Below are 21,629 nucleotides of genomic sequence, written 5' to 3'. Positions count from 1 at the left end.
CTTACAATAATATTCTGTCTGAGGTGACGTCAGATGCTAAATACATCATCCAGATATCAGCAGGTGTACTCAAACTAGGTGGCAATGAGAGGATAATGTCATTTTACACTTCCCATCAATACTGCAATAGCAACGTTGAACAGAACTAGTTGCTGCCCATCTAGTTTTGGGAAGGATCAGCAGAAAGCTGTTCAAAGTTTAACCTGTCTGAAAGTGTTAACGCGAATATTGCACTCAGCAATCAATTCACCTCTGCCCCATAGAAATTGTGAACTTCACAGAAATCTTCCTTCACTAATAGGCAGTTAGATTACACCCACTGTTGTAGCAACAAAGCCCACGTAATAATAATATTTATTAGTGTCACAGGTAGGCTTACATTAACACGGCAATGAAGTTACTGTGAAAATGACATAGTCGCCACATTCTGGGGCCTGTTTGGGTACACTGAGGGAAAATTCAGAATTCACCTTATGAGCACATCTTTCAGGACTTGTGAGAGGAAACCGAAGCACCCGGAGAAAACCCACACAGACACAGGGAGAACGTGCAGACTCTGCACAGACAGTGACTCAAGCTGGGAATTGAACCCAGGTCCCTGGAGCTGTGAGGCAGTAGTGCTAACCACTGTGCCGCCCAATCTGTGACCCAATATTTGTCTACTTCAACATACCAAGTTTCTGTCCAATGTCTGTCATTTACATAGTACCTCTGCCTTAAAAACAATCCCATGGCACTTTAAGAGGTATAACAGATAAAACTGGATGCAGAATCAATGAAGGCAATACAATAAATATTTGGTGAAATGGTGGATTTTAAGGAGTATTGTAATGGAGGAGGAGAAGGAGGTGGATCGACAGAGGGGTGTATGAAATGAAAATGAAAATAAAAATTGTCACAAGTAGACTTCAAATAAAGTTACTGTGAAAAGCCCCTAGTCGCCACATTCCGGTGCCTGTTCGCGGAGGCTGATACGGGAATTGAACCCGCGCTGCTGGCCTGCCTGGGTCTGCTTTAAAAGCCAGCTATTTTGCCCACTGTGCTAAATTAGCCCCTGTGGAAGGAAATCCCAGAAAGAGCACAGGACCCAGACAGCCAAAGGCAGCAGCCAACCGGAGGGTAAAAAGGGAGGGGGATGCACAGCACCAGAGGCATCAAGAGCTCTAATGGGGATTGGTGGGCTGGAAAAGGTCAGACAGATAAGGGATGAGGGGTCCATGAAAGAAATTAAACATGAGAACGAAAATACATGAACTTGATGGTTTGGGTGCCAGGAGCCAATGTAAGTCAGCCAAGATGGGCAGAGTTTGTCTAGGAGAGTTTGGATTATCTGAATTTTATTATGGGTAGAAAAGAGGATACCACAGAGTACTGAATAGTCAAATCTAAAGACAAGAAATTAATTGATGAGGGGTTAAATATATTGAGGAAGGAACAATTATGGAGGTGAAAGTAAATTTGTGATGGAAAGGTATGGGGTTGATTAATTCGTACACCAAGATTGTAACCAGTCTGGTTTAGTCTAAGACAAGGCAAGGAATGGGAACAAAGCAGCAATGAGGGTTTGTGGGATGGGCTGAAAACAATAACTTCAGCTTTCCCGATGTTTAACTCGCTAAACTTGCCTATGTCTGTTACATTTTGGAGTAGATCACAGAGATAAGGGGCACGATTCAACAGCCACGCTGCGCCCGAAAAGCAGCTCACCGCGACGCCTCATGGCCAATGAAAGCCGGGAGACCCCGCTCTTGGGATCTACCCAGCTCTTAACGCCTCATGAGATCCAACATGATCTCGCGAAATGCTGTCATGTGAATCCATTTTGGACGCGAAACGTTTTGGCTAACCTGCATATAGTGAGACAGAGGTACCTGAGGCCTCTTCCCGGTACCCCTTCACCTCACAGACATCGGGCGAGCACCGTTTAGCACTGATCCCCACAAGGACCAGACAGAACGGCATGCGAGGGGGTCTCCCAGGGATCAGAGGCCCCCAGCTGCATGCCCTTTGCCCTGGCACTGTTGGTGCCCGCCTGGCAGTGTTAGCTCGCTATGGGACTTTGTTCCCATTTAGTTGAATTGAACCCAGAGAGTTTCAATTGAAAAGAATTCTGCTGGGGTCAACAGACTGAGAAGATCCAGAGAGCATCCCAAAATGTCAGAGTAGCATTTCCAGGGGAAAAACTAGGACCACCATTAAGAAAACCTTCCTCAGCTGTGAACAGCAAAGGACTCAAACAGTGAACTCTCTATTTTCGACTTTTATACTGAATGTTAATTTGACCAAAATGTAATCTCTTCTACTGTACAACTTGTAACTTTGCATGATTGTGTGCATGTTGTGAATGTCAGGAGATGTATATATTTACCTTTTTAAACTGGGTGGATTTCTTGCTTAACAAAAACAAGAAAGCCTGTTGGAGAGTTATTTGCAATCAACATATAAATAGTTAGGTACAGACCTATACAGACCAGGTCTTATAAAGACCAATGGAAAAATCCTGTTATGATCAATCGAGTAGAAAGGAAATAACAAGTCCTGGCTTCTGTCCGTACCCAATTGTAATAATATATACCAAAATTTGCAAACAGGAAAATAATGCTAAAGAATTAATGTAAACTGTATTATGCAAATTACCCACCCTGTTAGCAGCAGTTTTCCAGAAACCTGGAGGTTAGCATCACAATCTTCAAATGCACAAAATCGTTCAAAATATGTCTATTCAAAAAAAGTAACATTCAGATGTAAGTGTGAATACCCAATATGCAAAAAGAAACACAAAATATAAAAACAAACCTTATCATGGTAAAGGACAATTTCAACGCTATAATTGTGTAATTTTGGGGGCGATTCTCTGGCCGCGCTGAGTTCAGCACAAATCCACTTTGTCGGGAGAATTCTGGGAGATGCCTGAAATGAGATTTGCGCTCGGTGCCAAACAGTTTCCAATGCTCACGGGCCCTCCCACAAGATGTAATCTGGTTCATGCCCAGTGAGGGCGTGAACCAGATTAGCATATTAAAATTAATGTTTAAATATCGAGGATCTGTTGTAAATCAGATTATCCCGGCTCCTGCAATTCTCGCACCTGCCTGTGCATCATAGAGCCGGTATGATTCACTACTGGTCTCCACAAACAGAAACCAGACATGATGACCAAGCCAGGAGGCTCAGAGGCCATTGTAGCCCCCAAGGGGTCAGGGACATGGCAAGGCAGTGCCCTGGCACTGCACCCTAGCACTCTGGCAGTGCCAACCGGGCAGTTCCAAGTGGAGGGCACTTAGCCTTTGGTGCCCTTTAGCAGGGTGCCGCTCATCTGGAGGGGTGGGGGGTGTCCGGTACCGCCAACTGGGAGTGAGGGGCCTAATGCTGCCGATTTGAGAGGAATGGGACTTTGCAGGCCAGAAGACGAGGGGTCTGTAGTATTATTCTGAAATTGGGGTGCCATTTAAAAATCTCCGAGGATCCGGTCTTGCTGCCGTATTTGGATCCTGCACATCTAATTTTTGGCACAAATCACCTCTGGCTCCAAAATAATGACTGAGTGCAGGAAGATTGCGATTTGAATTGTGTCGGTTCGCACCATGTCTCATGCCCGAAACGATATTTCGGAATTTGTTTTCGGACAATTCTGCCCTATATCTCTTGAGATAATGGGCGGGGTTCTTCAGCTTCCCAGGCACATGTTTCTTGGCGGTGGGTGATGGTGCACTGTTCACTGGGGCGGGATTCTCTGCTCCCGCCGCCATCAATGGGAATTTCCATTTGAGCCACCCCATGCCCGCCGGGAAATACACGGGCAGGGTGCACTGCTGGCGGGACCAGAGAGCCAACGACAGCAAACGGCCGGAGAAATCTGGCCCATCTCATAAGAACAGATGAGAATTGACGGAAAAGTTGCAAACTGGGCTACAGTTGTATTGTAATTCTGATGTTGACCAAGTAAAATGGAGGGGAATACTGGCCCTTATTTAGGTTTTCGGAGTGAGGAGCACAAAAGGAGAGAATAAGCACAAGCCAGCAACAGCTCACGGTAGTACTGTGAAGACAAGAGCAATATTCCTGCTCTTACTCAGTACATATTCAGGTATGTAATACATAACTTTTCAGTGGTTGACTGTTTCTTTAGGGTCAGCTGCCATCTCCCCACTTGGTTTTGTGTCTAATTTGGCTTGGGTCCTAAAACAGGCATTTGACCCTAGTACCATAACTCAGAGGTTGTGGTTGTCGGATTGCTATCTAGCTCACTCCCAAAAGGGAGGTGATCAGGCACCCATAACAAGACCCAAGACTGGTCCCTCTAACCCTGAATTGCATTCAGATATCAGTGTGACACATACAAATTTCTATCCCCAAGTTTCAGCTTTATCGCTGGATGGTAGAAAATATCATTGTGCACACACCTTGTTTTTGACTCCGTTCACTTGGTTTTCTTTTCTTTGCAAAACAGGTTGGAGTGGAGGGAAAGAGTTTGTGGATTCATTTTTTACAATGTGCTTTCCCAGAGAATAGGATGCTTCAAAGTAGACCGGTGTTCTAAAATCTCGGACTTCCCCCTTTTAAAACAGAAAACAGAGTTCAGCGTGTAATAGCAATGCAAATGTGAACATATTTTTGAATCATATGATTGCAATGGTGTTTTTAAGAGAGTAGTTGAGTAAAGTTGTTTTAGTAATGTTAAGAATCTGAGGGTGATAACAGACTCAATAGAGCTGTTAAACATTTCCCAGGGCAGATTCAGGTGAACTGTCAGGACATGATAGAGATTTTAAATGGTCCATTTGCATTGTTCCTTAATTCTCTGGGCAGTGTTCAAACTAATGGCACAGTCTGATAAGGTAAATGATAAAATCTATTTCTACAGGAGGCCAGTAACCAGAGGACAAACATTTGTCACCAAAGGGACAATTAGAAAAGTTTAAGATTTTTATTCAATGCAAGGGACTGGTTCAACATGGAATACCATGTTAAAAATAACAATGACAATAAAATCTACAACAGTGTCAAAACTGGACCTAAAAATCTACCTTGGGTGGGGGAACTTTTGGCCTGAAAGCAACTTCAGAGGGGAGGGGTAATGGCTTGAACATTCCTTTTAATGTGCAGATTTGGAACCCTTGGTGGGGGAGAACAGTAGCGTGAGGTCCTGGGTGTAGGGGGGAGGTTGAGTTTATACCTCCAAAATGGGGGGAAAGCAAGTTGTTAAAATAAATAGATTTGAAACCCAACCCAACTCTAAAGAGGGCACGCAGTTTAACAAAGGTAAGTTTGGATGCCTCAAATAACCTCGGCACGAAAACTGATCTTTGATTAGTGCAGGTGGCCGGGTAATTTGTGGTGAAATTACCACCCTCAGAAGATTACAATGAGCTATTTTCAATTGGCATATTTAAATTTAACATCTCTAGTGTGGATTTTCCTGGGACTCTTGTAACTGGCCAGTAAAACACAGGCTAGAATGAGCAGCACTTTAGGTGGCCAATTAAACTCATCATTTCACCATCTGAATAAAATCTCAGTTATTACAGCTGGTTTCTCAGTTGCCACCCAGGCAAACATTTGCCAAAGAGCTCATGTTGATATGGATTTTTCTGAACCTTGGAGGCTTCCAAAGTGATAGGTTCGGGATGAGAGGTGCATTGAAGATGTTTGACAGTACATCAGAAGAGGAAGACCATAGCCATCCATCACAATGATAGCATGCTGTGGTGGGATCAGCACAGAAAGAATGTGCACAGGAGGAGCACACTCAAGGGCTAAGGTCACAGGAGCCAGTACCCACATAACAGGGGTTACCGACGTTCAGCTTCCTTGACCTCTTGGGATAGCATTGCTTCTGGAGGTGGAGGTTGTCATGTCAAGGCGATGGAACACATCTACAGACTCCCACAGGAAGACCTATTCCCTGTCTGATCTGCAGGCCACACAGTGGCGACGAAAATCACCACAGTCCTCAATACGTTTCCCTCGGATTCCTTCCAGAACACTATCCGAGATATATCAAGGGTCTCAGACTACTGGGCATAAACCCATAAACCAGATGGTGGATGGTTTGTGTTCTAGGTCTGGGGGCTATATAAACTTCCCTGTGATCCCAATAGCCAGAACCAGTGGGCACCCAGCTTTGACAAAGGGTCATCTGGACTCGAAACGTTAGCTCTTTACTCTCCCTACAGATGCCGCCAGACCTGCTGAGATTTTCCAGCATTTTCTTTTTGGCACTCAAATTGATCACTTTGGCTGGATTCCCACAGGTTCCAAGTGCCATTGACTGCACAAATGTAACAACCGAGCAACACCACAACAACCAGAATTCACCTTCTCAATCAGAGCCCCCGGGGTTCAGTATTTGTATGCATTGAGTAGAACTTGGAGAGGATTGTGCTACCCCCGCTACCTGAATTCATAGATGTTCTTGCCACCAATGGTTGCTCATGCTCAGTTGTGAGTTGTGAATCACCAGGTTAAAGCCCCACTAATTATCTAAGTGAAGTGAACTTTAGTGAAGTGCTAGGCATGGTTGTAGGTTTTGTAATGGTGCAGCCTCAGAAAGAATGAGATCCTCTGAGGAATCATTCTAATCAATGACTTAAAATCCGTGTTCTTTGCACTAAGACCCTAGAAGAATAGAGCAATATGATTTAGTGGTGTCATAGTAATCACCTTACTCAGTCTTCCATAGTTCAGACATTGATGAAATGAAGTCAGCATATCTGCATCAGAGATATTAATAATTCTGTCACCAGCTATTTGTAAATTTCCTGTCTCTCCATCGCTGATAGAGAGCAACTCGGATTTCTCCACTTATCTCCAGGGAATCCATACCCGCATCCGTGATCTGGACTATTTGTGGCTGCCCACCAACTGTCCTCTGCTTTTTCTCTGCATTTTGCACAATCTTCTCCTACAAGTAGTGAGAGAACCAATCCTGTGAGTGAGTGAAGGTCAGCTGTTCACCCAATGGATGTAGTGTATTCTGTAGGGGTGACTCGGAGCCAAATGGACCATGCTGCATTAAGAATTGGGGAGAGTGACAAAATGGTGAATGGGTAAAGAGGGAGTGCAGAAGGGAACAGAAAGTGAAGGCTGGATGCTCCTGGAATTGGACTGATTGTGAAGCGGTGGAGTCTGCTTGACAGAACAATAAGCAGGGCAGGTGGGCTTAAAGTACAGAGAAGGCTATATCAAAATGTATACTCAATTTTTCAGACCTCGTTCTGCCATTCAAATCAGTTCTGGCAATGCATCAAAGCTCAGCACTCCAGTTGTTCACCTTCAATCACATTTTCTTGATGGGAGCAATGGGTCTTTTCCCCTCAAATTGCTGAATGAACAAATTAGGAGCAGGAGTAGGCCACTCGTCCCCTCGAGCTGCTTCGCCATTCACTATGTTCAGGGCTGATCTGATTGTAACTTCGTCCTCACATTTCTACATACCCCCGATAACCTTTCATCCCCTTGAGCAAAAATCTATCCGATGCTATCTTAAAAAGATATGTCGCTCTGTCCTGACTGTACCCAGCAGTAATTCCAGGGATGTGTAAGTAGACTTGGGTGCTCCTTTGCTCTTATGTGCAGTAATCATAAACACATCCTGACTCCTCCAATTTCCATTTGCATAACATCCTTTAAACTACAGTGACAAATGCATCATCCTTGCTGTGCATCTTAGAGACATAACACCCAGAATTCAAATCTATTGCTTCTGTTCAGTTTCAATCTCAAATTCTGATCCACTGAATTGACTTCTGGGTTTCACCTACATGTGCTCCACTTTAAGATTAATTTCAGGGCCACTAATTCTGGTAACTCATCTGCTTAAATCAACTCCATGCTGATCGTTTATGGGGGCATTTGAGAGACTAGAAATAGTTGTGCAGAGTCAGAATTGCACTGTCACATTAATGGGAAAATCTGATTAAAAAACATGACAAAAGAGATGTCTCCAGGTGTTGACACAATTAACATCAAAATCCTCAGAGAAATTGCTGACATAGAACTTTTGAATGAAAAGATGACAGAATATACGGATTTTAATAAGGTAATGTTTTAGAGCCAGAAAATTTCAGTCGACAATTATTTATTTGGAAAGTAGGCAGGAGATGGCAAATCTTACAAATAGCAACCTCAAAAGAGCCAGTTTTTCTGTCAGTGGATGCTTCCGATGTTGGTGTTACAAATATACAAACATGAATTTGATTGAGACAGGATTGTTATCTCCTGTGATGTTGCCTACAGTTAAGTAACAAATTAGCATTTAATATCTCGTGGCACAATGCACACTGATGCTACCTACGAGGTTACCCAACTTGGAACGCCAGTTCATGGGGGTGTATAGTTTTGATTTGTTTTGGTGTGAGGAGACAAGTGAAACCTCAGTGAGAATAAACAGCCCAGTCGTCATGTAACAATTATTAAAGACTATTTATTAAAGAAAAGACAAATACATACGATCAGTACTACTCTACTCTTACGCAATTATAGGGTGGGATTCTCTCAGCCCGGGGCCGGGACGGTGAATCCCCGCGACCGTCGCGAATCGCGCCACGCCGCCCCGACACCGGCACGCGATTCTCCGCAGAGCGGAAGGGGGGGGTTCTGACACCGGAAGAGACACGACAGGATCAAATCAGTGGGCCGGCCTCTCTGGCTGGGGGCCTCCTTTCTTCCGTGCTAGCCCCTGTAGCCCTGCGCCCTGTTGCGTCGGGGTCGGTGCGGTAAAGGGAGCCACTGCGCATGCGTGTGTTGCCATTAGTGTCACTGTGCATGCGCGGACCCCGCGGCGCCCAGTTCACGACAGGATCAGCAGCTGGAGTGGCGTGAATCGCTCCAGTGCCGTGCCGGCCCCCTGTAGGGGCCAGAATTGCTGATCCTGAGGCCATGTTGACGCCGTCGAGAAACGCGGCGGCGTTTCCGACGGTGTCAACACTTAGCCTCAGGATCACAGAATCCCACCCAAGGTGTTTGAATGATTAAACACAGTTTCTATAGAACATACCCCTTGTTACAAGGGGCTGGATTAATCTGCCCCGCCCACCACATGATCGTCACGGGCAAGACGCGGACAATGGACAAAACCATTGACCTCAGACAGGATTCTCCGGTCGCTGGGCAGAGAATCCCGCCCAATATACATCTATGATACCTGAACTCTGTGGGTTCCCCTGGTCCCCAATCAACATCAAAATTGAATAACCAGCTATAGTTACCACACAATATAGGCAATATACTCCAGTGTGGGAACCAACCTTTTCCTGGTCCAGCGAAGATTTGTTTAAACTGCTGTTATGAAGGTTTTCTACACTGCCTCGGCTCGAAGACTTAGAAGAACAAAGAACAAAGAAATGAACAGCACAGGAACAGGCCCTTCGGCCCTCCAAGCCCGTGCCGACCATGCTGCCCGACTAAACTACAATCTTCTACACTTCCTGGGTCCGTATCCCTCTATTCCCATCCTATTCATGTATTTGTCAAGATGCCCCTTAAATGTCACTATCGTCCCTGCTTCCACCACCTCCTCCGATAGCGAGTTCCAGGCACCCACTACCCTCTGCGTAAAAAACATGCCTCGTACATCTACTCTAAACCTTGCCCCTCTCACCTTAAACCTATGCCCCTAGTAATTGACCCCTCTACCCTTGGGAAAAGCCTCTGACTATCCACTCTGTCTATGCCCCTCATAATTTTGTAGACCTCTATCAGGTCGCCCCTCAACCTCCTTCGTTCCAGTGAGAACAAGCCGAGTTTCTTCAACCGCTCCTCATAGCTAATGCCCTCCATACCAGGCAACATTCTGGTAAATCTCTTCTGCACCCTCTCTAAAGCCTCCACATCCTTCTGGTAGTGTGACAACCAGAATTGAACACTATACTCCAAGTGTGGCCTAACTAAGGTTCTATACAGCTGCAACATGACTTGCCAATTCTTATACTCAATGCCCCGGCCAATGAAGACAAGCATGCCGTATGCCTTCTTGACTACCTTCTCCACCTGTGTTGCCCCTTTCTATGACCTGTGGACCTGTACTCCTAGATCTCTTTGACTTTCAATACTCTTGAGGGTTCTACCATTCACTGTATAGCTTGTTTGCTGCAAACTTGATCTTCAGGCTTGGTGGCTAGAAACTGGCCTGTCTTCTTTCTGGAGACTGCTAGATGGCAACTGCCTCTCCTGGCATATCAGGGTCTGGGCAATTATACCTTTGTTGGTCTTTGATTTATGCCTTCTGTGGATTCGACTGGCTGCCCCTATTAACTTGCTTGATTATACATGAACATATCTCTATCTCAGGGACTTTCCCAATTGTCAATAATCGGTTTCTCCTCCGTAAACTATTCACAATTATTATCTAAACTTGTTACCAGAAGAGACACATGCCAATTGTATACTGTCTACTGTCCAGACAGATTCATGACACTTTTTAAAGAATGGCCCTTTGGCCATGGCAACCCATGGAACTGCACCATGTAAATTTAAAAAAATACGAATATGGTGAAAAGATATTAATATTCACATCTGTTCCAGCATACTATTTCCATTGTGGAACTGAGAAAGCTAGAATAATTAATACAGGATGTATTTATCTTTTCATTGTCCAATGTGCATGGGACAGAAAGGTCAAACAGTAAATCCAGTTCTCCCAATGGAGAGCCAAGCTTAAAGGGAAGAATAAAGCACCTGAAAACAGCAAGAGCTGCACATCCAGAGCATCATCGCCCGACCTTTCTCTTTACACATTCCAGAATTTGGTACTCCGGCTTCGAGAAGTTGCGTTTTTGCATTCAATTTGCTTTGCCAAATTCAGTTCCCGGTCTGGGCCAAGTTATTTGGTACCAGCTGCAGCATTGCAATCGGCCTCAATGCACTAGGTTAGGGAGAGAAAAATGAGCTTGGGTCTCTGCTCTGCATTCCTGTCCAGTCCAGTGAGTCTGGAACACACACATATCAGACAAGCGCAGCATCAGGAACGGATGTGACGCCCCCTCAGCTGAATAGTCATCCAACAACAACTGTTCAGGCTCACAAATGAAGAATAACAGTTAGCAAGGTACATTTGGTACATGGAAGGAGCTGAAAACTGTGGAGCAGGATCTCACAAATAGTGCTTTACATAGTTAAATCAAAGGAAAGGAATTTAACTGATTTCTAACCACCCATTGTGCAAAATATCCCAAGCTGTTTGTGTAAGCAACATAAACAACCTGAAGCTGTGACTATTACAATGCTGGACTTGATTAAATTCCCAGGTGCATGTGATGACAGACAATGATTGTCCTTCCACATGCACACTGTATTCATTCATACATACATGCTTGCTTTGACCTAAATTGAATGTCATTTAATCCGTATTAATTTTCCACAAGGTCTCTCCTACATCTGCAGCACATTATCTAAATGTATCTAATTACCGATTAATTATTCTGTTCTCTGACTTGATATAACTTAAGTGCATTCCAGTAAGCACTTCATTTGGGAGATAATCAAACATTTATCCTCAACAGCTTCATCAGTAATACATTGCATTTTAGGTAGCGACATGTAGGTTCTTTCCATTTTAAACTAATGAAAATGAAATGAAATGAAATGAAATAATGGCACTGTTACACCTGGCTCTCAGACTCTGAAAGTGTACATGGCACATATTTGGAGCGCCATGGGACATCCAAAACATTCTAGAGACTTCTCAATCTCTGGAAAATAGCTCCTTACAATTTCAAACTGTCAACTTATTCAACCATATTTAATTACATTGTTAGTACTTAATATGACAAACCATTTTTATTGTATTTAATTTAATTAATAAAATCATTCAGTTTGTTATTATTCAGCAGAGGGTCAGAGCAGGACCATCCACATACTGCCCAAGTTTCTCCAGGCAGCATGTGGAGGGCCCTACCTGGGAAAGGGCAAAACATGACCTACCCTTGGGAAATAGGGCAGGGCAAGTGACTGAGGTGACTTTGGGACCAGTGACCATAGTTCTATTAATTTTAAAATAGTTTTGGAAAGGGACAAAACTCGTCCACACGTGCAAGTTCGAAATTGGGGCAAGGCAAATTTTGATGGAATTAGATGGGTGCTTGCAATGGTTGATTGGAGTAGCTTGTTTGAGGGCAAAGGGACCTCTGGCAAGTGGAAGGCCTTTAAAAGTGAAATAGCTAGAGTTCAGGGTCTACATGTTTCTGTTAGGGTGAAGGGCAAGGCAGGCAGGAGTAGGGAACTCTGGCTGACAAAATATGTTGAGGTTTTGGCTAGGAAAAAGGAGGCATGGCTCAGGCACAAGCAGCTGGAGCAAGGGATTCCCTGGAGGTGTCCAGGGGATACAGGAGTATACTCAGGAAGGAAATTAGAAGGGCAAAATGGGGGCATGAAGTAGCTTTGGCTGAAAGGATTAAGGGCAATCCAAAAGGATTCTTTAAGTATATTAAAAGAAAAAGAATAACTAGAGAGAGAACAGGACCCTTTCAAGGCCCCAAGGTGAACACGTGTGTGCAACTGCAGGAGATGGGCAAGGTTCTCAATTAATATTTCTCATCTGTGTTCACTTGGAGAAAGGCATGAAGACTTGGGAACCTGGGAATGTCAGTGGCGATATATTGGGGACAGTTCACATCACAGTAGAGGAGGTGATGGATGTATTAAAATGTATGAAGGTTGATAAATCTCCTGACCAGGTATATCCAAGAACACTGCGTGAGGCTAGAGAAGAAATTTGCGGGAGCCCTAGTGGAGATATTTGCATCATTGTTAGCCATGGGTGAGGTACCAGAAGACTGGAGGGTAGCAAATGTTGTGGGCTTATTTAAGAAGGGCTGCAAGGAAAAATCTGGGAATTGTAGACTGGTAAGCCTAACATATGTGGTGCGTAAGTTACGAGAGAGGATTCTGAGGGATAAGATATACAGGCATTTGAAAAGACAGGGTTTGATTAGGAGTAGATGCTTTGTGCATGGGGGATCATGACTTACACATTTGTTTGAGTTCTTTGATGAAGTGACCAGGAAGGTTGATGAGGGCAGAGCGGTAGACATAATCTATATAGACTTCAGTAAAGCCTTTGATAAAGTTCCACACGGTAGGCTGGCTCTGGAAGGTTAGATCACATGGAATCCAGGGAGAGCTGGCATATTGGATATACAATTAGCTTGATGGTAGGAAGAAGAGGGTAATGGTAGAAGGATGCTTGTCGGACTGGAGGCTTGTGATTAGTGGTGTGCCTTAGGGGTCAGTGCTGGGCCCATTGCTGTTTGTTATCGATATCAATGATTGGACAAGCTAGATCTTTTTTCTTTGGAGCGTAGGAGACTGAGCGGTGACCTTATAGAGGTGTATAAGATCATAAGATCATAGGGTGAATGCACTCAGTCTTTTTCCCAGGGTTGGGGAATCGAGAACGAGGGGGCATTGGTTTAAGTTAAGAGGGAAAGAATGAATAGGAACCTGAGGAGAAACTTTTTTTTTTTTTTTTTTTTATACACAGAGGCTGGCACATATGTGGAATGAGCTGCCGGAGGAAGTGGTTGAGGCAGGGACATTGATAACATTTAAAAGGTATTTGGACAGATACATGGCTAGAGAAGATTAAGAGGGATATGGGCCAAATGCAGGCAAATGGGGTTAGCCAAGATGGGCTTTATGGTTGGCATGGACCAGTTTGGGCTGAAGGGCCTGTCTCCCTGCCCTAGATTCTATGATCTCTGTAAGTTAGAGGGACTTGTAGATAGGGTTAGTATCCTTGTGGGCCAAGATAGGTAATCTTCTGAGTTCATGCTCTCAGCAGCAAGCCTAGCCTTTTGGCAGCACGCATTGGAAATTTAAACGTGTTGCTAACCAAGATTTCCTATCTATTAGTATTAATAGACAGAAGATTGTAAAAGATCATTGACTTGGATTTCCAATAAGTGCTGTGGCAGACATAATTCCCCCTGACTGTGCAAACTCACAAAATTCCCTCTCAAAAATATGGAATCAAATCCAGGCCTGGCAGATAACAAAGTGATCAGGGATGCGAAGAGTCTTAAGCAGCAGCACTAATTAACAGATACAATCCCCAATTGTCGGGGAAAAAAATGGCTGTACCCTTAGCAGAACTGTGCACTCCCATGCTCTTTGGGCAACCACCAACTCCACTGGATGACAGGGGAATTAAAAATGTTAATACATATAATATGTTGTCTGCTTATTTTCTATTGGTGGAGGGAGTACATGGCCGTTAGTGGGCAGTAAATCCCAAATCCAGCAGCTCCAAAAGGAATTATTTTCTGCCTGTGTGGTGTGCCTCTGAGCAGCCTGAAGATGATGGCAATCACTGAATTGGTCAGAGAGGAGGTACTGTACTTGGAAGTGGCAATTTTGGATGCTAGGGAACCCCTCTTAACCAATTAGGCAGTGAGCATGGCAAGCCATGCATAATTCAGATGGTGAAATATGTTGATGCAGTTTGTCGTGTCTTTAGAGCAGGGGAAGCACAAGGAAAAGGTTTGCGAGATAGCTCTCCTAGTAGGATTGGCTAATGGATGCCCATTCAAAGGAAATAAATGCTTTTATTCAGATGCCAAGCAATCAGTTTGCAGCACCGCATTGGCTTGCAAAGCGCTAGTCGGATGACACTGCAATTTTACATCCCCCAGTTGAAGCTGCCAAAGGGAAACATTTATTGTCCCCAGCAGTACAGTTGCAAGTTCTTACACCAAGTTACCACAGCCTCTCAAGTTACTGTCACAATCCTGTCAGGGACCATTAAACTTTAAAGAAGAAATCCAAAGACCCAGCAATTAACTGGCAGAACAATGCCATAAGATTCCACTGTTTAAACAAAAATCAAACTGTACTGTTTAACAACAAGAATTAAACAAAGTAAGCATTATTAACTTAACACTCTGGTTTACAACCAGTTATGTTATGAAGTCAGTTACCCCTATTATACATTACCAGAATCTTGAAGGTACATTCACTTTTCTAGAGACCAACCCAAAGATATGTTACAGCCCTCTGGAATTAAATTTAATTTTGCTCAGTGTTCTAGCTATCCTCTGAGAAATAATTCTATGGTGTCCTTCTATTATTTTCATTTTGCTTTGTGGCCCTTCACCTTTTCATTACAGGCCTCATGGCTATGAATGTCTCAACTTCTTGTTCGGATTGCCAGCAGATACACAACTGTCTTCGCACAGCTTTCCAAGCTAACTCTGCTGACTGCTTTCTGTCACAAGGTTTGGTTAGGATCATTGTAGTGTTGTTCCACTAGCTGCAAGCCAGAGCAAATCTTCCATCTGCTTTTCCTTCATTAAATCCAAGTGGAGACTGAGCCCCACACATATTCTCTTCAACAAACAATGAAGGTAGTACTTTCTGTGCTTGAAACGTTGGCCTAAATAACCAGCATCTCCCATTGATTCCCTCAACTTAGTGAATTGCTGTGCACACCAACACGAAGCTTCAACTGCCTCCGGCTGTTCCAAAATTGAACTGCCTGCTTCTGTCACCATACACAGATAACAGTAAACAAAATAATTTTCTTGATCCTTGATCCACTATTTCTCCGGTAACATGGCATGTTTTGGGAAGGTTCAAAATGTAATTAACCTATTTTACCTTCAATGCTATTCTTTGACTCTGTAATCCATATGAAAAAATTATTGTGCTAATGGAGTTTTATGACCCATTCTCCAGACTCCCTGGGCGGGATTCTCTGATCCTGAGGCTGAGGGTAAGTGTTGACGCCGTCGTAAACGCGTTTCACATGCCCTCAGGAGCAGCAATTCTGACCCCTACAGGTGGCCAGCATGGCACTGGAGCGACCCACATTGCTCCAGCTGCCGATGCCGGCGTCAACTGGGCGCCGTGGGTCTGCGCATGCGCGGTGCAACAGGCGCCAATGCGCGCATGCGCAGTGGCTCCTTTCATCCTCGTTAGCCCCGACGCAACATGGCTTAGGGCTACAGGGGCTGGCACAGAGCAAAAGAGGCCCCCAGCCTGAGAGGCTGGCCCGCCAATCGGTGGGCCCCGATCGCGGGCCAGGCCACAATGGAGGCCCCTCCCAGGGTCAGACCCCCCCCTCCCTCGCCACCAGGCCGCCCCCGGATGCATGCACAGCGAGGTCCCGCCGGGTAAGACCAAACGTGGACGGCGCCGGTGGGACTCGGATTTTTTGTGCGCCCACTAGGCCCATCCCGGGCGGAGAATCGCCGGGGGGGGGGGGGGGGCGCTCGACCGGCGCCACACCGACCGCAGCGCTACCAATGGCGCTGATTTTCCGCTCTCCAGAGCATCGGCCGACCGGCGTTGGAGCGGCGTCGCGCGATTCGCGCCCGGCCCGGCGATTCACCGGCCCGGCATGGGCTGAGAGAATCCCACCACCTGGGTCCATGAAGAAACCCCATGTTTACAAAGCTGCTTACAGATTTCTTTCATTTGGAACTACATACATAATTTGAATCTTTTATTGAAGTAAGGGCAGAACTTTTGGCTGTATTATTTTAATGTTTCTTGCTTTCGCTACTCTACCCATGAGCTTGTACGGTAAACATAGGCTCCTTTAAAATCCTGGTATAATAACCACCAGAGGGCAGTAGAGCGGAGCTGCTGATTGGCTGTTGCAAGGGAAATTTGCATACCTCCGTTGTGGTCACCCTAACTTGAAGGTGTACCTGAGCTAGAGACCCGAGCTGTTCGAGTGAAGACAAGCATCCAGCAGAGGGCAGTAGAGCAGAGCTGCTGATTGGCTGTTGCAAGGGAAATTTACATACCTCTGTTCTGGTCACCCAAACTTGAAGGTGTACCTGAGCTAGAGACCCTAGCTGTTCGAGTGAAGACAAGCATCCAGCAGAGGGCAGTAGAGTGGAGCTGCTGATTGGCTGTTGCAAGGGAAATTTGCATATCTCCGTTGTGGTCACCCTAACTGGAAGGTGTACCTGAGCTAGAGACCCTAGCTGTTCGAGTGAAGACAAGCATCCAGCAGAGGGCAGTAGAGAGGAGCTGCTGATTGGCTGTTGCCAGGGAAATTTGCATACCTCCGTTGTGGTCACCCTAACTTAAAGGTAGTTTGTGCAGGAGCTGTTGTCAAGTGACACTTAAACCCAAAACACTTTTTCAGTGTTTCCCTCCCTATCCCCTCCTGTAACCCCCAAAAAACAACCGCTGTAAAGAGCTGAGTGAGTGCTTGCTGAGCAGGGGAGTGAATAACAGGTAAGCTCTTTCTTTCTTTTTCTTTTTCTTTTAATCTAGAGGGGATGGCAGGGAAGGTAGTGCAATGTTCCTCCTTCAGAATGATTGAGGTGAGGGATGCCGACAGTGTCCCTGCTGATTTCATCTGTGGGAAGTGCACCCATCTCCAGCTCCTCAGAAACCGCGTTAGGGAACTGGAGCTGGAGCTGGATGAACTTCGGATCATTCGGGAGGCAGAGGTGGTCATAGATAGAGGCTTCAGGGATGTAGTTACTCTGAAGAATAAAGATAGATGGGTGACGGTGAGAGGGGCTGGGAGGAAGCAGTCAGTACAGGGATCCCCTGTGGTCGTTCCCCTTAGTAACAAGTATACCGCTTTGGATACTGTTGGGGGGGGGGGGGACTTACCAGGGGTAAGCCATGGGGTGCAGGTCTCTGGCACAGAGTCTGTCCCTGTTGCTCAGAAGGGAAGGGGGGAGAGGAGTAGAGCATTAGTCATTGGAGACTCCATAGTTAGGGGGATAGATAGGAGATTCTGTGGGAACGAGAGAGACTCGCGGTTGGTGTGTTGCCTCCCAGGTGCCAGGGTGTGTGATGTCTCGATTCGTGTTTTCGGGATCCTTAAGGGGGAGGGGGAGCATCCCCAAGTCGTGGTCCACATAGGTACCAACGACATAGGTAGGAAAAGGGACAGGGATGTAAGGCAGGAATTCAGGGAGCTAGGGTGGAAACTTAGATCAAGGACAAACAGAGTTATTATCTCTGGGTTGTTACCCGTGCCACGTGATAGCGGGACGAGGAATAGGGAAAGAGAGGCATTGAACGCGTGGCTACAGGGATGGTGCAGGAGGGAGGGTTTCAGATTTCTGGATAATTGGGGCTCATTCTGGGGTCGGTGGGACCTCTACAAACGGGATATTCTATACCTGAACCAGAGGGGTACCAATATCCTGGGGGGGAAATTTGCTAATGTTCTTCGGGAGGGTTTAAACTAGTTTAGCAGGGGCTTGGGAACCTGAATTGTAGCTCCAGTATACAGGAGGTTGAGAGTAGTGAGGTCATGAGTAAGGTTTTAAAGTTACAGGAGTGTACCGGTAGGCAGGAAGGTGGTTTAAAGTTGTCTTCTTCAATGCCAGGAGCATCCGGAATAAGGTGGGTAAACCTGTGGTATGGGTTGGTACCTGGGACTTCGATGTTGTGGCCATTTCGGAGATATGGATAGAGCAGGGACAGGAATGGTTGTTGCAAGTGCCGAGGTTTAGATATTTCAGTAAGCTCAGGGAAGGTGGTAAAAGAGGTGGAGGGGTGGCATTGTTAGTCAAGGACAGTATTACGGTGGCAGAAAGGACGTTTGATGAGGACTCGTCGATTGAGGTAGTATGGGCTGAGGTTAGAAACAGGAAAGGAGAGGTCACCCTGTTAGGGGTTTTCTATAGGCCTCCGAAAAGTTCCAGAGATGTAGAGGAAAGGATTGCAAAGATGATTGTGGATAGGAGCGAAAGCAACAGGGTAGTTGTTATGGGGGACTTTAACTTTCCAAATATTGACTGGAAACGCTATAGTTTGAGTACTTTAGATGGGTCCATTTATGTCCAATGTGTGCAGGAGGGTTTCCTGACACAGTACGTAGATAGGCCAGCGAGAGGCGAGGCCGTATTGGATTTGGTACTGGGTAATGAACCAGGACAGGTGTTAGATTTGGAGGTAGGTGAGCACTTTGGTGATAGTGACCACAATTCGATTACGTTTACTTTAGTGATGGAAAGGGATAGATATATACCGCAGGGCAAGAGTTATATCTGGGGGAAAGGCAATTATAATGCGATGAGGCAAGACTTAGGATGTATCAGATGGAGAGGAAAACTGCAGGGGATGGGCACAATGGAAATGTGGAGCTTGTTCAAGGGACAGCTACTGCGTGTCCTTGATAAGTATGTACTTGTCAGGCAGGGAGGAAGTGGTCGAGCAAGGGAACCGTGGTTTACTAAGGCAGTCGAAATACTTGTCAAGAGGAAGAAGGAGGCTTATGTAAAGATGAGACATGAAGGTTCAGTAAGGGCGCTTGAGAGTTACAAGTTAGCTAGGAAGGACCTAAAGAGAGAGCTAAGAAGAGCCAAGAGGGGACATGAGAAGTCTTTGGCAGGTAGGATCAAGGATAACCCTAAAGCTTTCTATAGATATGTCAGGAATAAAAGAATGACTAGGGTAAGAGTAGGGCCAGTCAAGGTCAGTAGTGGGAAGTTGTGCTTGGAGTCCGAGGAGATAAGAGAGGTGCTAAATTAATATTTTTTGTCAGTATTCACACAGGAAAAAGACAATGTTGTCGAGGAGAATACGGAGATTCAGGCTACTAGACTAGAAGAGCTTGAGGTTCATAAGGAGGAGGTGTTAACAATTCTGGAAAGGGTGAAAATAGATAAGTCCCCTGGGCCGGATGGGATTTATCCTAGGATCCTCTGGGAAGCTAGGGAGGAGATTGCTGAGCCTTTGGCTTTGATCTTTAAGTCATCTTTGTCAACAGGAATAGTGCCAGAAGACTGGAGGATAGCAAATGTTGTCCTCTTGTTCAAGAAGGGGAGTAGAGACAACCCCAGTAACTATAGACCAGTGAGCCTTACTTCTGTTGTGGGAAAAATCTTGGAAAGGTTTATAAGAGATAGGGTGTATAATCATCTGGAAAGGAATAATTTGATTAGACATAGTCAACACGGTTTCGTAAAGGGTAGGTCGTGCCTCCCAAACCTTATTGAGTTCTTTGAGAAGGTGACCAAACAGGTGGATGAGGGTAAAGCAGTTGATGTGGTGTATATGGATTTCAGTAAAGCGTTTGATAAGGTTCGCCACGGTAGGCTACTGCAGAAAATACAGAAACATGGGATTCAGGGAGATTTAGCAGTTTGGATCAGAAATTGGCTAGCTGGAAGAAGACAAAGGGTGGTGGTTGATGGGAAGTGTTCAGACTGGAGTCCAATTACTATTGGTGTACCACAAGCATCTGTTTTGGGGCCACTGCTGTTTGTCATTTTTATAACTGACCTGGAGGAGGGCGTAGAAGGATGGGTGAGTAAATTGGCAGATGACACTAAAGTCGGTGGAGTTGTGGACAGTGCGGAAGGATGTTACAAGTTACAAAGGGACATAGATAAGCTGCAGCACTGGGCTGAGAGGTGGCAAATGGAGTTTAATGCAGAAAAGTGTGAGGCGATTCATTTTGGGAGGAATAACAGGAAGACAGAGTACTGGGCTAATGGTAAGATCCTTGGCAGTGTGGATGAGCAGAGAGATCTCGGTGTCCATGTACATAGATCCCTGAAAGTTGCCACTCAGGTTGAGAGGGTTGTTAAGAAGGCATACGGTGTGTTAGCTTGTATTGGTAGAGGGATTGAGTTTTGGAGTCATGAGGTCATGTTGCAGCTGTACAAAACTCTGGTGCGGCCGCATTTGGAGTAGTGTGTGCAATTCTGGTCGCCGCATTATAGGAAGGATGTGGAAGCATTGGAAAGGGTGCAGAGGAGATTTACCAGAATGTTGCCTGGTATGGAGGGAAGATCTTATGAGGAAAGGCTGAGGGACTTGAGGCTGTTTTCGTTAGAGAGAAGAAGGTTAAGAGGTGACTTAATTGAGGCATACAAGATGATCAGAGGATTGGATCGGGTGGACAGTGAGAGCCTTTTTCCTCGGATGGTGATGTCTCGCACGAGGGGACATAGCTTTAAATTGAGGGGAGATAGATATAAGACAGATGTCAGAGGTAGGTTCTTTACTCAGAGAGTAGTAAGGGTGTGGAATTCCCTGCCTGCAACAGTAGTGGACTCACCAACACTAAGGGTATTCAAATGGTCATTGGATAGACATATGGGCGTTAAGGGAATAGTGTAGATGGGCTTTAGAGTGGTTTCACAGGTCGGCGCAACATCGAGGGCCGAAGGGCCTCTACTGCGCTGTAATGATCTATGTTCTATAAACCCAGGCTTGTTTGAATTGAATCTACATAAGGGCTTCAACAGTTTCTCAATCAAATACCCACTTACTCTGCATTTATCATCTTGACCCTCAACCTAAAAGTTATATTCCTGAAACTAAAAGCTATATTCTAAAGCATTTGAATTATGAACGAGATTTTCACAACATTACTTGTGCACTGAATATTTAATATTCTTGATACAATGGGCTGAATTGTAACCCCAAATTAGATGGGTTAGGATCTAGTGGGGGCAGGTAGGTTTAATGTCTGAAAAATATGTTTCTTGACCCAACCCACCTCCAAATCCTCACTCAGCAGAGGCATGTTACAACTTTAAACACATAATAAGGATGCAAGCCTCATTGGCATTCAGGTTAACAACTTTAACAAGCATTGGGGAACCTGGCAACTTCCTCATGGTGAGGATGTGATGGATTCAGGAGGTAAGTACTTTATAAAGCATATTACTGGTTGAGAAGCATTCAACTTTCCTTCTGGG

General features: G+C 45.2%; 1 protein-coding gene across 2 annotated transcripts in view; it reads right to left on the bottom strand.

The window, feature by feature from the left end:
* itga4 (integrin alpha 4) overlaps nucleotides 1-21,629 on the bottom strand; it is a 315,916-nt gene that overhangs the window by 166,103 nt on the left and 128,184 nt on the right. For both annotated transcript variants that reach the window (XM_072477536.1, XM_072477545.1), the window contains exons 16-17: nucleotides 4,404-4,556; nucleotides 2,642-2,718 (exon numbers count right to left, since the gene is read on the bottom strand). In XM_072477536.1, coding sequence (XP_072333637.1) covers nucleotides 2,642-2,718; nucleotides 4,404-4,556 — 230 coding nt within the window. The remainder of the gene's footprint in view (nucleotides 1-2,641; nucleotides 2,719-4,403; nucleotides 4,557-21,629) is intronic.

Source organism: Scyliorhinus torazame, chromosome 2, assembly GCF_047496885.1.
Source record: "Scyliorhinus torazame isolate Kashiwa2021f chromosome 2, sScyTor2.1, whole genome shotgun sequence".
Taxonomy (NCBI): Eukaryota; Metazoa; Chordata; class Chondrichthyes; order Carcharhiniformes; family Scyliorhinidae; genus Scyliorhinus; species Scyliorhinus torazame.
The sequence above is the reverse complement of the archived record's forward strand: the minus strand, read 5'-3'. Positions and strand labels throughout refer to the sequence as shown.